Source organism: Alligator sinensis, unplaced genomic scaffold (assembly GCF_000455745.1).
Source record: "Alligator sinensis unplaced genomic scaffold, ASM45574v1 scaffold288_1, whole genome shotgun sequence".
Classification (NCBI taxonomy): Eukaryota; Metazoa; Chordata; order Crocodylia; family Alligatoridae; genus Alligator; species Alligator sinensis.
The window spans coordinates 142935-156543 of NW_005841876.1; the positions used below are offsets into that span (position 1 = coordinate 142935).

General features: G+C 45.0%; 1 protein-coding gene across 1 annotated transcript in view; it reads left to right on the forward strand.

Annotated features, from left to right (window-relative positions):
- MYO16 (myosin XVI) overlaps window positions 1–13609 on the forward strand; it is a 418223-nt gene that overhangs the window by 108474 nt on the left and 296140 nt on the right. The window contains exon 10 of the mRNA XM_006017262.3: window positions 82–209. Within this exon, the coding sequence (XP_006017324.1) occupies window positions 82–209 (128 nt within the window). The remainder of the gene's footprint in view (window positions 1–81; window positions 210–13609) is intronic.

Genomic DNA, 13609 nt, shown 5'->3' on the forward strand with positions numbered 1-13609 from the left:
CCTGATAGAAACATTTATTGAACACACAAAGCAGTTTGGTTTAGAATTTTCTCTGTGTGTTAAAATTCAATTATTTTTCAGGTCACACAACTTTACCTAAGCAACTCTGGCAAATTGTGTTCATCACTTCCTCCACATATATTTTCATGTGCTGAAAGAGCATACCACATGGTGTTTCAGGAGCGACGTCCTCAATGCTTTATCCTGAGGTAATATTCTATCTTTTGTTTAAGTGATTTATAACTCTTGCATTTGAAATGTGTCCCCAGGGATTCTTCTGTTAAGGTTTCCTTTTTATTTCCCCCCTTCAGTTGATTTCTTATCTTTTCTTTCTGTGTCCAATGCATTGCAGCAAACAGCATCAGAAGAAAAAAGAAGATTGAATTAAATCTATGATTTAGAAGTTATGGTGGGGAAATAACAGCTTCATCCAACTTCATCTTTAGTAGCTAAACTAGCTCAATATATACAACTGTTTGGTTTGCTTCCGTTGTTTGTTTGTTATGTATTAGATCTATATTCTGCCTTATTGGAAAGGTTCAGAGAGGCTGTATCAGAACTGAATTGAATCTAAACTGAATCTGAACTAAAGTATAAACTAGAGAGGAAGGATAATCCCATGGTTCAGGCTTTGGGTTTAAGAACACATTTAGAATTTTCTGAACTTCTCTAAACTCACTGTTGAACCCTAAGATAATGTTTTTGACTCAACTCTTCATTTGTAAAATTAACATAATAATACTTCTTTTATTTCACAGATAGATTGTGATGATCAGGGATCCTGGTTTTCTCTGTTTAAAAACCCCAAATTCTCTGATTAAAAACCCCAAAATATGCATTTTTCCATTATTAAAATGGAACACCTCTCTCTCTCATATATATATGTGGTATCAGTTGAACATAATGATTTATTGCCATATTTACAAGTAGCTGCAGCTGCCCCCCCACCCTGCTTTGTGGCACTGAGCAGCCCTGATATTCCAGTGTCCTTTACTCTTGACCTACAGCCCACTGTCTCCCACACCCCCTGCACTGCTGGTGCCCTTCACTCCCAACCACCCTCAGGCCCAAGCCCCTCAGTGTGGGATGTGTGTGGAGGACAAGGGGATGTGTGTGTGGGGCAGAGGGTGTGGGGGGCAGGTTGGGGTGTGTGGGGCAGGTTGGGGGTGTATGGGGCAGGGGGTAGCCCAAATATAAATGATGCCATAGGCTGGGGTGGGCAAAATATGGCCTATGGGCAGGATCTGGCCTACCAGTCCTTTCTGTCCAGGCCACAGGGCCCCTTTAAAAAATTAGGAAATTAACATTTATTTGCTCCTGGCTGCTTGTCAAAGCTGACAGGAGCCAGGGGCAGTTGGACCCAGGGGGATTCCTCAGCAGGACTGAGCAGCCCAGTTCTGCCCCACCCCCAGCCATTTCACTCTCTTCCTGCCTCAGCCATCCTCCAGGACCATGTGGTTGCTGGCTGCATCGTCAGACTGGGGAGCACAGAGCTGCACTGGTATGTGTGTGCGTGCGCATGCAGGCAGGGACAGCACGTGTGTGTGTGTGTGTGTGTGTGTGTGTGTAAGCAGGCGTTGTGTGTGTATATCTGTAGGCAGGGGCAGTGCAATCAGTGGCAGTGTGTGTGTGTGTAGGCAGGGCCTCTGTGTGTGGCTGTGTGTTCATAGGGTGAGTCCCACACCCCCCCCAACCATTAACATGCACCCACAGCCCCTCGCACTGCCATATACGTGGACCACTACACTCCCTCACACATCCCAGCTACCCTCCCCCCCACACCCCACATACCCCCACACACACAGGCCCCCCACAAAGCTATATGCACCCCCCATGATATACAAGAGTAAGACTTCATTTTAAGCTATTGTGGAATCACCTTTGTGTACACTACACAAATACATGTAAATCAGAACAAAAATATTTTAGAAATTGAATTAATGAATGTTGTAGATGTTTGCTTTTTAGAATATAATTTGGTATTTTTCTGGTTCTGAGATGGCAAAACCCCTTGCTGAAAGGAGTACTTCCGGAGACAAGGGGAGGGACTTCAGGTGGCAAAGGTCAGGGGGTGGGACTTCCGGTCACAAGATGACGACCAGGGGATGGGACACCTGTCAAGGGGTGAGGCTACCCATGCAGCCCTCCATAGCTTGTCAAAACTCAGTAAGTAGTGTTCCGCCCAAAGTAATTGCCTGCCCCTGCCATTGTCAAAGTGTCAGGGGGGCTGAGGGAACACGTGGCCCCCAGATTTGTGTGTCCACAGAAAAGCATGGGGCTTCAGCCCCCTCCATGGCCCAGTGGGTGGGACCTGGCTCAAGAGGGTAAAACGGGGTGGCAAGACTTGTTGCCGCCACCAGGACCATGGCACCAACCATGCTGCCAACAGCATAATCAGTAACGGACCAGGGGGCTGTGCTGTCTTCACCTTCTCCCACTACCAGCCACTTGCATACCAAGTCACAGCTCTACCCTGCTGCCATGGCCCAGATGCCACCTCAGCTGCTGTTCCACTCAGGCTGCCTGTACTGCCCCCACCAGACTTCCCCTCCAGGGTAGAGCCATGGCCCAGTGCATGAGTGGCTGGTGGTGGAAGTGTGGGGGCAGCCTGCCCCTCCTTTCCCCCAGTCCATTACACCTCACACTGCTGGCAGCATGGCTGGCACGGGGGTCCTGGTGTTGGCAGTGGTGGTGGCGGCAGTGACAGCAGCTACAAGTCTTGCCACCCTGCTCTGTTCTCCTGTGTCGGGTCCTGCCCATTGGGCCTGCCCATTGGGCCATGGAGGTGGCTCCTGCCCATGCTCTTCCAGTCAGGCAGCAGCCCCATGCTCTACTGTGGACACAGAAATCTGGGGGCGGGTTACACATGCCCCCCCCCATTTCTTCCCAACACATTGCCTATGCCTCCCCATAGACTTACTTGTGGGGAACTTCCCTCCATCATGCTGCCTGGCTGCCATGTTCATGTATGCACATTCACATGGCACCTCCTGCTGCCCCAAACATGCTACACAGGTTTGCTTTCCTCCTGCTCCCCACCCAGCCCCTTGCAGGCTGGAACTCTGCCAGTATGCAAGGGGAAACCCACAGTTTCCCACATTTTTTTCCTTTAAAGAAAAAAAATCATTCTTTTTTTTCTTTTTTAAAGGAGAAAATCTGCATTTTTATGCAGCAAATAGAAAACTCAGATCCCCGGTGATGAGACATTTCTTAAACATTGTGACTGAAGCTGATGAGATGTTTCATTGGAAAATGATGGTTTGCCAAGCCTGATATGCTTCATTACATTGAAAGTGCTGGGTTCTGGGCTTCTAGGGCTGCTCTGTCCTAGAGCAATGGATACTGGAAATCTACCGCAGCAGCTCAATAAAACTTACATTTCCCATAAATTTTACTGCTTTATTACTTGCAAAGCTGATACCCTGTTTTATAGAAAATGTTGAACATTTTTTGATTGATTTGAACGGAAACCTAAAATTGAAATTATTCTCCAGCCAAAAGCCTTGGATTTTTTCAGCTAAATCTACTTGTAAGATGTTTAGATACCATGGACACTACAAGTGCCCAAGTTATATAGACAGATCTGGGTATCTGCTGTATGATTATAATATTTGAAGTAAATGGATAGACATAAATAATGTAACAATTGATTAGAGTGCCCTAATATGGATAACAATTTCTCTGAGCACTTGAAGCACTATATATTGTCTAAAATCCTCTGAATATCATAAGTAGATGTTTTGTCCATTCAGCAGTTAGTGTTTTTTTAAAAATGCTCTGTGGGTTTTAAAATAAAGGTGTATTCTTCTGGTAAAACAGACTACAGTTGACTGAAACAAACCACAAACCTTTTGTATAACCTAATTTGAATGGAGATATTATTTAATTGTATGTTGAGCAGTGACATTTAAGCAATAGCAGATAATCGTCCTGTGCTTACATTATCTTCCATTGATACTGACTTCTATTTAGTTGAAATAATTCTTTTTGATAAAAATAAGACATTTCCTAAGGCAATACAGTCAGCATTTTCTGCAAATTGTTCAATGGAAACTGCAGTCTCCCTTGTTATCCACTGGGAATATAACTGGTTGATTAATATTTTTGTGAGGCTAACAATAAGGGTGTGTGATGTGAAACAGTCAGTACTTACACTTCAAAAAAAATTCTGAATTAATATACTAATGCATTAAGTGATTTGTGTGAAGAAACAGCCAATATTGGGAGCAGGTGGATGTTGGTGGTAGCAAGGGAGTATAGTGTTTAGATAAGGAGGTAGCAAGGGAGTATAGTCTTGATGAGTATTTAGGCCCAACCTACCTCTCTCTAGTAGTATACATGATAGAATATTTTGTTGAGGGCATTAGAAATTAGGGATACGTATATGTGTTTTATAGCAAGGCCATTGACAAATATGAACATTTCTGGCATTTTTTAGCTGGATTATCATTGGATCCACAGTTCAGCCTGGGGCTAGATGCTGAAGTGAAGGCATTTGTTATCTCTGTAAAAGAAGTAAGGTTTAGATAATCTGATAAAGTTACATTCCTTTGTCAAATTCTCTTCTATTTTTCCTCTGGTAATAACTGAAATGTCAGAAGGGAACTAGGAATTCTCTGAAGGGCCTGAAGAGTATTTCAGAGTTAACTTCTGTGTGAAAGTAATCTTGATTCTGTTATATGAGACAAATGTATTCCCTTTCTTAATGATGAATGACATTTAAAGATTAAATCCTCAGAATTGCAGCTGATTCCGGGTGGCAATTTTAGCTTACTGGGAATCAGAATAACTTTCTAATTGCTGCCCTTGGAACAGTGCAGGAAAAGCAGGGTCCTTTGCCCTTTTTGCAGAACTATTTTTTTTCTGAGATAATATCTGTTTGACTGATAGGTTTTGATAGTTTTATCTAGAAAATAGAAAATCCTCTGCAAATGTTAGTTCCTTAGCTATCCACCTAGGCCAGGTACAGGTATTAAACTGGTATAAGTGACCGAAACCAACCCAGAACAGTACACAGGTTCATTGCACTTAGACCTGTTTAAAAATGGTGGAACCTGGTTTAAGATAGACCTGGATGGATGTATTATCAGACTTAAGTTACTTAGGTTAGACTGTGTAATGGTGGGGGGGGCCTTCCTGGGGCCAGTTAGAAGTTGGCCTGCCCACCTGTTTCTGGACTAACCGCCCGCCTCTCTCACCTGCCACACTTTGATGGAAAGTGATTAAGATATTACCCAGGTGGGAGGTTGCCCATTTCTTTCTCTGATGCCAGGGGGCATTATCTATGGCTCTGAACCTTCCCTATGCTACAGCCCATGCCTTGCAGATTACATCTCAGTTCTTAACATCTCTGGCCCCACACTGGGCCCCATAACCCTCCAGTCTGGACCCCAACTAGATCCCTCCTAATCAGGTGGCTTACTCTGCCCCCATTCTGGGTTGCCAAGCTCCCTGCACTCTTCCCCTTCTTGGGTGTGCCCCCCCCCAGTGCCTTTGGTCACACAGGCCCTGGCCTCACCTTTGAGGTCAGTCAGAACCTCTGGGCATCCCTCGCGGTGGGCCCCTGGCCCTTTTGACCTTTCCTGGCCCCAGCATTGACCAGTCAAGGGTGCCTCAAGTCAGGCTTCTGAGCAAGTAGCCCACACTCTCTTACATGAATCCACCTTCTCAGGCCCTGCTATTGGGTTACCCACCCAGTTGTAGGAGCTGGGGTTATTAAGTTACCCCAAACTGCCTTTCACCGGGGTGTTAATTGGCCTGGTATTTCCTGGGGGCTCCTATGCCACCAGGAGCTCCACCATACCACCCATCCCCAGCAGGGCGCAGTTTTAGGTCATGCCCAGAACCAGGAGCCTTCTCCATCCCCATAGCCCCAGGCTATAAACTTTCATGCTGTTCCTGAGCCTCAGCTCTGCCAGCTGATGTCTTTCTCATGGCTGCCAGCAGCAAACCGCTGCTTCACCCTATATATATCCTGGGTCTCAAAATGGCTGCCATGCTCAAGCACCTGATTGCTGCCTGCTCCAGCCCTTAAAGTGGCAGGCACCAACAGTGCCCTGCCACAGACTTGTTTATCGAAATTCAGTACCAGAACCCCTCCTGACTCAAGTTAGGTAGTAATCCCTTGGCATCCCAGTCTGGTCTGCTCACACTGGTGGCCTGTTACTACAGCTGCTGGCCCTTGTTCTCACTGCCAATACACATCACCACTGACCACTGCAATTGATGAATTTGGCAGCTGGAGGAGCATCAGGTGTACAATAAGGGTGGAAGCAGGGCTGGATTAACCCTATAGTGGGCCCTACACAAGCGAACTCATGGGCCCCTACTTTTTTTCACTCAATCATTATGATATGTAAAATAAGCACAACTGGGTGCAAGACAGCGAAAGAAAGCAGGGAAGGTTGGGGCAGCCACAGGTGACTTGCATGTTTACCATTATTGCCAATTTCTGTTTCCATCTACTGCTGGAAGCAGCACAAGAGTGAGGGAGCATAAAACAGGGGTGTGTTGTGCTGCAGCAGGTGAAGGGAATCTAGGGGGTCCCCTTAAGGTCAGCACCTGGTGCTGGTGCTCCAGTTGCTCACATATAATTACACTACTGAATTTCACTGTGACTCGGTTAGAGGAAGCTGAACACTCCAGCTCTTTGCTTGCTTTGCAGTTTTGTAGCCTCTCCAGCAGCCAGGTTGGAGGTGGGGAATTGGGGAGGCCTCAGATGGAGCATTCAGACTCTGGCAGACTGCCTGGAAGGCCTCTGTCTGTAGGGAGAAAGTGTAATGAGAAGAGTATTCTAGGCAGGCAGCTGAGCAGGCAGCCAACTGAAAAAAAATCCATTTTGGCTTTCTCAACATAGCATTTTTTTAGAAATCTCATTCCATGGAAACTACATTTTTGATCCCTTGGCCTGATTTGGGCTGGAAAAAAATTCTGGAACCTATTTTTGCAGAAATGGGTTTGCATTTTCTGATCAGTGCCAGCTCTTGCCTGGGCTTGAGCCTCAGGCAGAAGAGCTGAGTATGTGGGGGCCTGAGGGCCCTGGACCCCTCAAGCTGTCAACTGAAATGTATAAAATTTTTCACATATCCATCATCTTACTCCACCCCCCCCACACCCCCCTCCCGAGCAAAAATAAAAGTTGGTGCCTGTAGTCTGTGGACTACTGGCATTATGTAGCAGCAGAAAAAGTTTACCAGAATGAGGGTTGAGTGATTAGGTCTGATTGATGCTTAGTGGAGAGCCAATCCCACCTCCCTATCTCTCTGCCGTTGGATTTGCAAATGATCCTGAATCATGTATTGTTCCCAGAAAAAAACTGACCCCTGGTTTCATACTTTTGATCCAAAGAATGTGTGAGGATCCACCTCTGTTTGTCCCTGACTAGAATATGGGCAGATCCTACCCCTCTCCCCCAACACAAAGCCTCCAGAGGAAAGAGAGCAGTAAATAAACTGCCAAGGTCATGTGCTAGGAACCTGATTCTCTATTTCCTCCTACTACATCCTGTAAAGGTGCTATGGCACTTCCTTGCTATTCTTCCAGTGGGTTGTGGTGTGGTTGTGATGCTGCTGATTCAGGCGGTGGACTGACCTCGAAGGAGGTCAGGGATTTGGGCAGTTTCCCATATTTTTTTCCTAAGGAGCAGAAGGAAGAGGTGCATGAAGTGTGTTAAGTTTCATGCCACATCACATCATCATGCAATACCACTGAGTAGTTGTTTTTTAAAAAACTTACAGTGGTCTGGATTTTGTTTTAATGTCTTTAAGGAGAAGGGTGAGTTGTAAGTCTTTTTACATCCATGTCCTGGAATGAGGGTGGCCTTATTCTCTACTTAAAAACCAAATGTAAAAAAACAAAACAAAACAAAAAACCCATCTCTAATACATAATCCTAAGCAAGAGAGATAATGACAGCAGCAGTGTGAGAAAATCTGGAGTATGTGGGTTCTCCTTGGAGGATAATTTATGATCAGAAAAATGTTCTGTTTCTTCTAGGAACATAATAAATGGCTAGTTATCCCAAATGAATTGGTTCAGGTAGTTATCTCAGAATCAGAAAGGCACTGTTTGTATTGGTGTTTTAATGAATAAGTTGGTCTGTCTTTTATTGCCATGTTAGTAGAATCTTGCTGTTACATACTAACTGGAGAGTTCCATTATATTCTCTTGCAAAATGATGCATCTGGGCGGATGCTTATCCCCATGTGTAGCCACACTGATGCCTGGAAGGCCCCTTCCAGACACTCAGGTAAAGGTGTGATAGGATCTGATGCACAATCCACACAATTATGGCTCCTGCCATGCCACACATACATGCCATGAGGCATGATAGTGGGATCCAGGATTAGATTCAATCATGCTGCATAGCCAGAGCAGGATGAGCCTAGGATCACAATCCTGGTTTCCCCCTGTACCCGTAAATAGCTCATTCCTATGGCTGGGAGCACAGCTGATGGGGCTCACAGTCAGGGGACTACCCAATGCACTACCACGGCTGCAAGTCACTCAGCTAATGGGCCTTTCAGCCATTGGAGTGCCATATGTTCTACAGCAGCTGTGAGCCCCATCAGCTAATGGGACTCCCAGCTGCTGAAGTGCATGATGCACCCTCATGGGTATGAGCCCCATCAGCTGAAGGGGCTCCCAGCCACAGGGGAGTACCTGGCCACATGTTCAGTTAATGTCATGATATGAACTAGCCACAAAGTGAGTACATATTTCCATGGAATAATCTGGGGGCTTATTCCTTGTATTCATGCCATTAATTGAGTGTGTGGCTGTGTTACAACTTAGGATATGGTTAACCAGATAATTACATCTTAAGTGTAATGTGTAGATGGGGCCTTAATGGCATTCCATGCAGGTTTCCATATGTAATCACTGCTCCATAATCAGAAGAGCAATAAGGAAGTGAAACAAAATATAATTAAGAAAAAGAGCCAGTCTATTTGTTTTGACAAGTTTTTAATTATTTATGAAAATAATTAAAGTGGTTCTCAACCTTCTTAGACTCCAGGCACCTTTTGTTAGATGCAAACCTCTCCTGCATAACTTGTGTGAATTGAGTGGCACCCCATTTCAAAAACTAACTTATTTATTACAATGCTTACCTCCTTGCATAGAGGCCAGGCAGTGAAGGCAAAGGACAGGCCTGAAGCTGCACTTATCTCCTTTTCTCCTCATTGTTTATCTTCTCATACCACAGCACACCTTTCAGAGGATCTCACAACATCCCAGAATCATTACTTTATAGTGATAGCTCAGAATTTTGTAATATGGCTCATAAAAGTAATTATGTTTATTAACAGGTCTTACTAGCATAAATTTTACTAAGAAATGTGTAGAGGCTGCCATTTTGGTCTATAAGTAATATACAGACAGACAAAGTAAATATCTGTGCTTCCAAATGTAATATTTAGCACTTAAGTTTTGCTTCCTCAGCATATTAGGCTTACAAGACGCTAAGTTAGCTGTCATTTTAAGTTTCTTCTACAAAGTCTGACTCTCTTGTACAGTTGTAGTAGTAGTAGTAATAATAATAATAATAATAATAAAACCCCATATAAATTATTTTTTTTTCAATACATCAAGCAACCTATTACGTTTTAGAAGAGACTAAGGGAATCTGGAAATGGTCTCACAAAAATATGCTCTTTCATGTTAATTCTCATCATCCTCATCAGGCATGTCAGCCTGTTTAATTTGTAATGTTAATGTTTATTTTCTATTAACAATGTTCTTGAGTTTCAACTTTTTTGCTGTCCAAAGCTTAATTGCAATAAGGCATTTCCCATGGGTTTACTGGCCGTTACTAATGAGTCATTAGTTACTCTCCTCTTGGATACATACAGTACCTAATGAATTCTGCATACGCTATAACTATTAATGGTACCATTCTTATCCGTTTTATAGACCTTTTTTTTTTCTTTCCATATTTACCCAAGTAATAATAAAGACCAAGCACCAAATCCAAATAGGGATTTCAGTGGAATTGAGCAACTGAAACCCAAAGGTCTATTCCTGAAAAATCCGGTTTAACTGAGACCTAACTCTGGAAACTCTTGAACTCCAGAAGCACTGCTGGTTTTGCCCTTAAAGTGTTTTAGGTGCCTGAAATTCTAATTCTGTGCAGGCCCACAAGTGCCTCCACATTGACAAGGCTCAGTAGAGTTACCTAAATCTGACCAGAATTGCAGAATGAGATGTTTCTCCACCTACATACCTTGGGGGATTTGATCAAGTTCTCAGAACCTGCCTAACACATTCCTTTTAGATCTGGCTGCCTCCAAAATGCTGTGAAAGCTATAGCTGAAAAAGCAGAATCTACTTCTTTTGACAGCTAAAGAGGTATAGGTTAGTGCTAATATATTTTAACAACAGTAAAGGCAGCTGTGATCACTGCATACCACATGTGCTCTTAATCACTTTATTTTTACCTCCTTTCTCCTGTCCCTGCATCCACTTGTTATCTCTAGTCCCATGCTTAGAAGCAGTTTTTTAGGATTGTGAAAAACCTCTATATTATATATTTGTACCACACTGATGGGGCTGAAACCACTTACTCAGTAATACTGTATATGTTGGAAAATGGCTGTACTGTAATTTATAAGACCATGAAGTCACATACGTCTATTCTCTGGACCATTGAAGTGTAGGAGGCAAGGGAGATTTCACAGTCAAAGCTTTACTCTCTGTCCCCAGCTGGGATCAGAGGAAAATTCTAATTTCTACTCACTGCATATTATTTTTATTTCCCCCCAGCATTAGGATCATAGGAGATGAAACACAATAACAAATGAGGTTTCAATTTACACCAATACCTCTGTGAGTTTAGAATAGTGTCATCTTCCTCAGGAGTTTAAAGGTGCCCATTAATAATGTGCTTCTTCATCCAGGGTTAAAATTGGAGCTCTTTTACTACATTTGAATAGTACTCAGCTAACCTCGCACATAACAATTAGAATATACCAGCTGCTCTCTTTTGAAACTGAAAGGGCTCCAAAAGTTTGTGTCCACACCCTGGTAGTTTTGTTTGATGGTGTTGATTGTGATGGTGGTAGAGATGTACAGACTGTTTTTGTATTGGTGGTTTTCACCATGTGTGAGGCATTTGATATTTGAGGGTCAATGGAGTTTGCTTCTAATGATGAGTTTTTGAATTGTTTGAAAATCAGAAGGAAGGATTTAAACTGGGTTTGCTGGGGGGGGGGGGGGGGGGGAGGAAGCATAAGATTGGAGTACAGACGGATGGATGGAGACCAAAGCCGTGAGGTAAGTGGGGAAGCAGATTACTTGGACAAAGCACAAGCAGGAGTGGGCAACACGGGATGCCTGCTCAATCTTCCTGAGAAAGGAGGGCAATTGGCTAGTTACCTCAGGTGTCTGGACATGAATGCACAGAGCCTGGGAAACAAGGAAGAATTGGAAGTCCTTGCACAGTCACAGAAACTTCTATGTGAGAGGAATAACAGAAACTTGGTGGGATAGATTGTGTAACTGGAGCACTGTCATGGATGGGTATAAACTATTCAGGAAGGACAGGCAGGGGAGAAGAGGAGTAGAAGTTTCTCTTTATGTAAAAGAACTGTACAATTGCTCAGAGCTCCAGTATGATACAGGAAGTCTCTAGGTAAGAATCAGAGGGGAGAGCAACAAGGGTGATGTCACAGTGGTGGTCTGCTATACACCACCAAACCAGGAGGATGAGGTGGATGAAGTTTTCTTCACACAGCTAGCAGAAGTTTCCCAATTTCAGGTCCTGGTTCTCGTGGAAGACTTCAGTCACCCTGACATCTGCTGGGAGAGCAATACAGCAGTGCACAGGAATTCAAGGAAGTTTTTGGAGAGTGTTGGGGACAACTTCCTGGTGCAGGTGTTGGGGAGGCCAAATAGGGTTCATGCTCTTCTTGACCTGCTGCTCACAAACAGGGAAGAATTGGTGGGAATGTAGAAGTGGATAGCAGCTTGGGCAACAGTAACCACAAGATGATTGAGTTCAGGATCCTGAGAAAAAGAGGGAAGGACAGTAGCAGAATAAAGACCCTGGACTTCAGAAAAGACTTTGACTCTTTCAGGCAGCTTATGGACAGGATCCCCTAGGAGGCCTTTCTGAGGGTGAAAGGAGTCCAGGAGAGCTGGTTGTATTTTACAGAAACTGAGGGGGCAGGAAGGACCCATCCTGATATGCAGGAATACTAGCAAGTATGGCAGAAGACCAACTTGGCTTATCAGGGAACTCTTCAGTGAGCTAAAACACAAGAAGGAAGCTTTTAAGAAGTGGAAACTTGAACAAAGGACTAGGGAGGAGTTTAAGAGTATTGCTTGGTCATTCAGGAGTGAAATCAGGAAGGCCAAAGTGCAACTGGAGTTGCAGCTAGCAACATACATGATGGGTAACAAGAAGGGTTACTATAAGTATGTCAGCAACAAGAGGAGGATCAGGGAAAGTATGGGTCTCTTACTGAATGGGAGGGGCAACCTAGTGACAGAGGATGCACAAAAGGCTGAAGTACTCAGTGCCTTTTTCACTTCAGTCTTCACAGTCAAGGTCAGCTCCCAGTCTACTGTACCAGGCAACACAGTTAGGGGAGGAGGTAAGCAGCCAATAGTGGTGAAAAGAAAAGTTTAGGGACTATTTAGAAAAACTGGATGTGTGTAAGTCCATGGGGCCAGATATGATGCACCTGAGGGTGCTAAGGGCATTGGCCAGTGTGATTGCAGAGTCACTGGCCATTATCTTTGAACACTCTTGGCGACTGAGAGAGGTCCTGGACAACTTGAAAAGGGCAAATATAGTCCATCTTTATGAAGGGGGAGGAGGAGGATATAGGGATCTACAGACCAGTCAGCCTCACCTCAGTCCCCACAGGGGACACCTTACGAGTGTGGTCCCCCCTGGACTTTTGGCTACTAGCCCTGGCCCACCTCCAGGCCAGTTGGAACCCCAGTCCCTCAGCTCTTGGGCGTTCCTCACGGTGGGCCCCTGCCCTTTGACCCTTCCAGTCCTGGCCCCAGCATTGACCAGTCAGAGGATGTCCAGACAGGTGTGAGTCTATGGCCCTACTCTCTCTCTCTGCGGTCCACCTTCCAGATGCTACAAAGTGGGTAACCCACCGAGTTGTGGGGGCTAGGGGTTAAGGCACCCTGACCCACCTTTCACTGGGGTGGTAACTAGCCTGGTATTTTCTGGGGGCTCCCGCTCCACTGAGAGCCCCACCAGGCCACCCACTCCCGGCAAGGTGCATTTTTAGGTCATGTCCAGGACCAGGAGCCTCCTGACTATCCCCTACAGCTTCTCCCTTACCTCCAGATGATACCTGCAGCCCGGCAATGTTGTTGCCTGGCCTTCAGCAGCAAAACTGCCCTGTTTATATGGGCAGCCCCAGATTCAAAATGGCTGCCCTCATCAGGCAGCTGGCAGCTGCCAGCTCCAGGCCCTTGAAGTGGCAGGGCCCCCCCGCGGCCCCCCTCCCGCAACATCCTCGGAAGCAAACTAGGGAAGTGTGGGTTGAACTGAATGGGCTGTAAGGTAGATAGAATACTGGAGAGCCTGAGGGAACTGGCCTTATTTAGTCTGTAGAAGAGAAAACTGAGGGCAGATTTAATAGCAG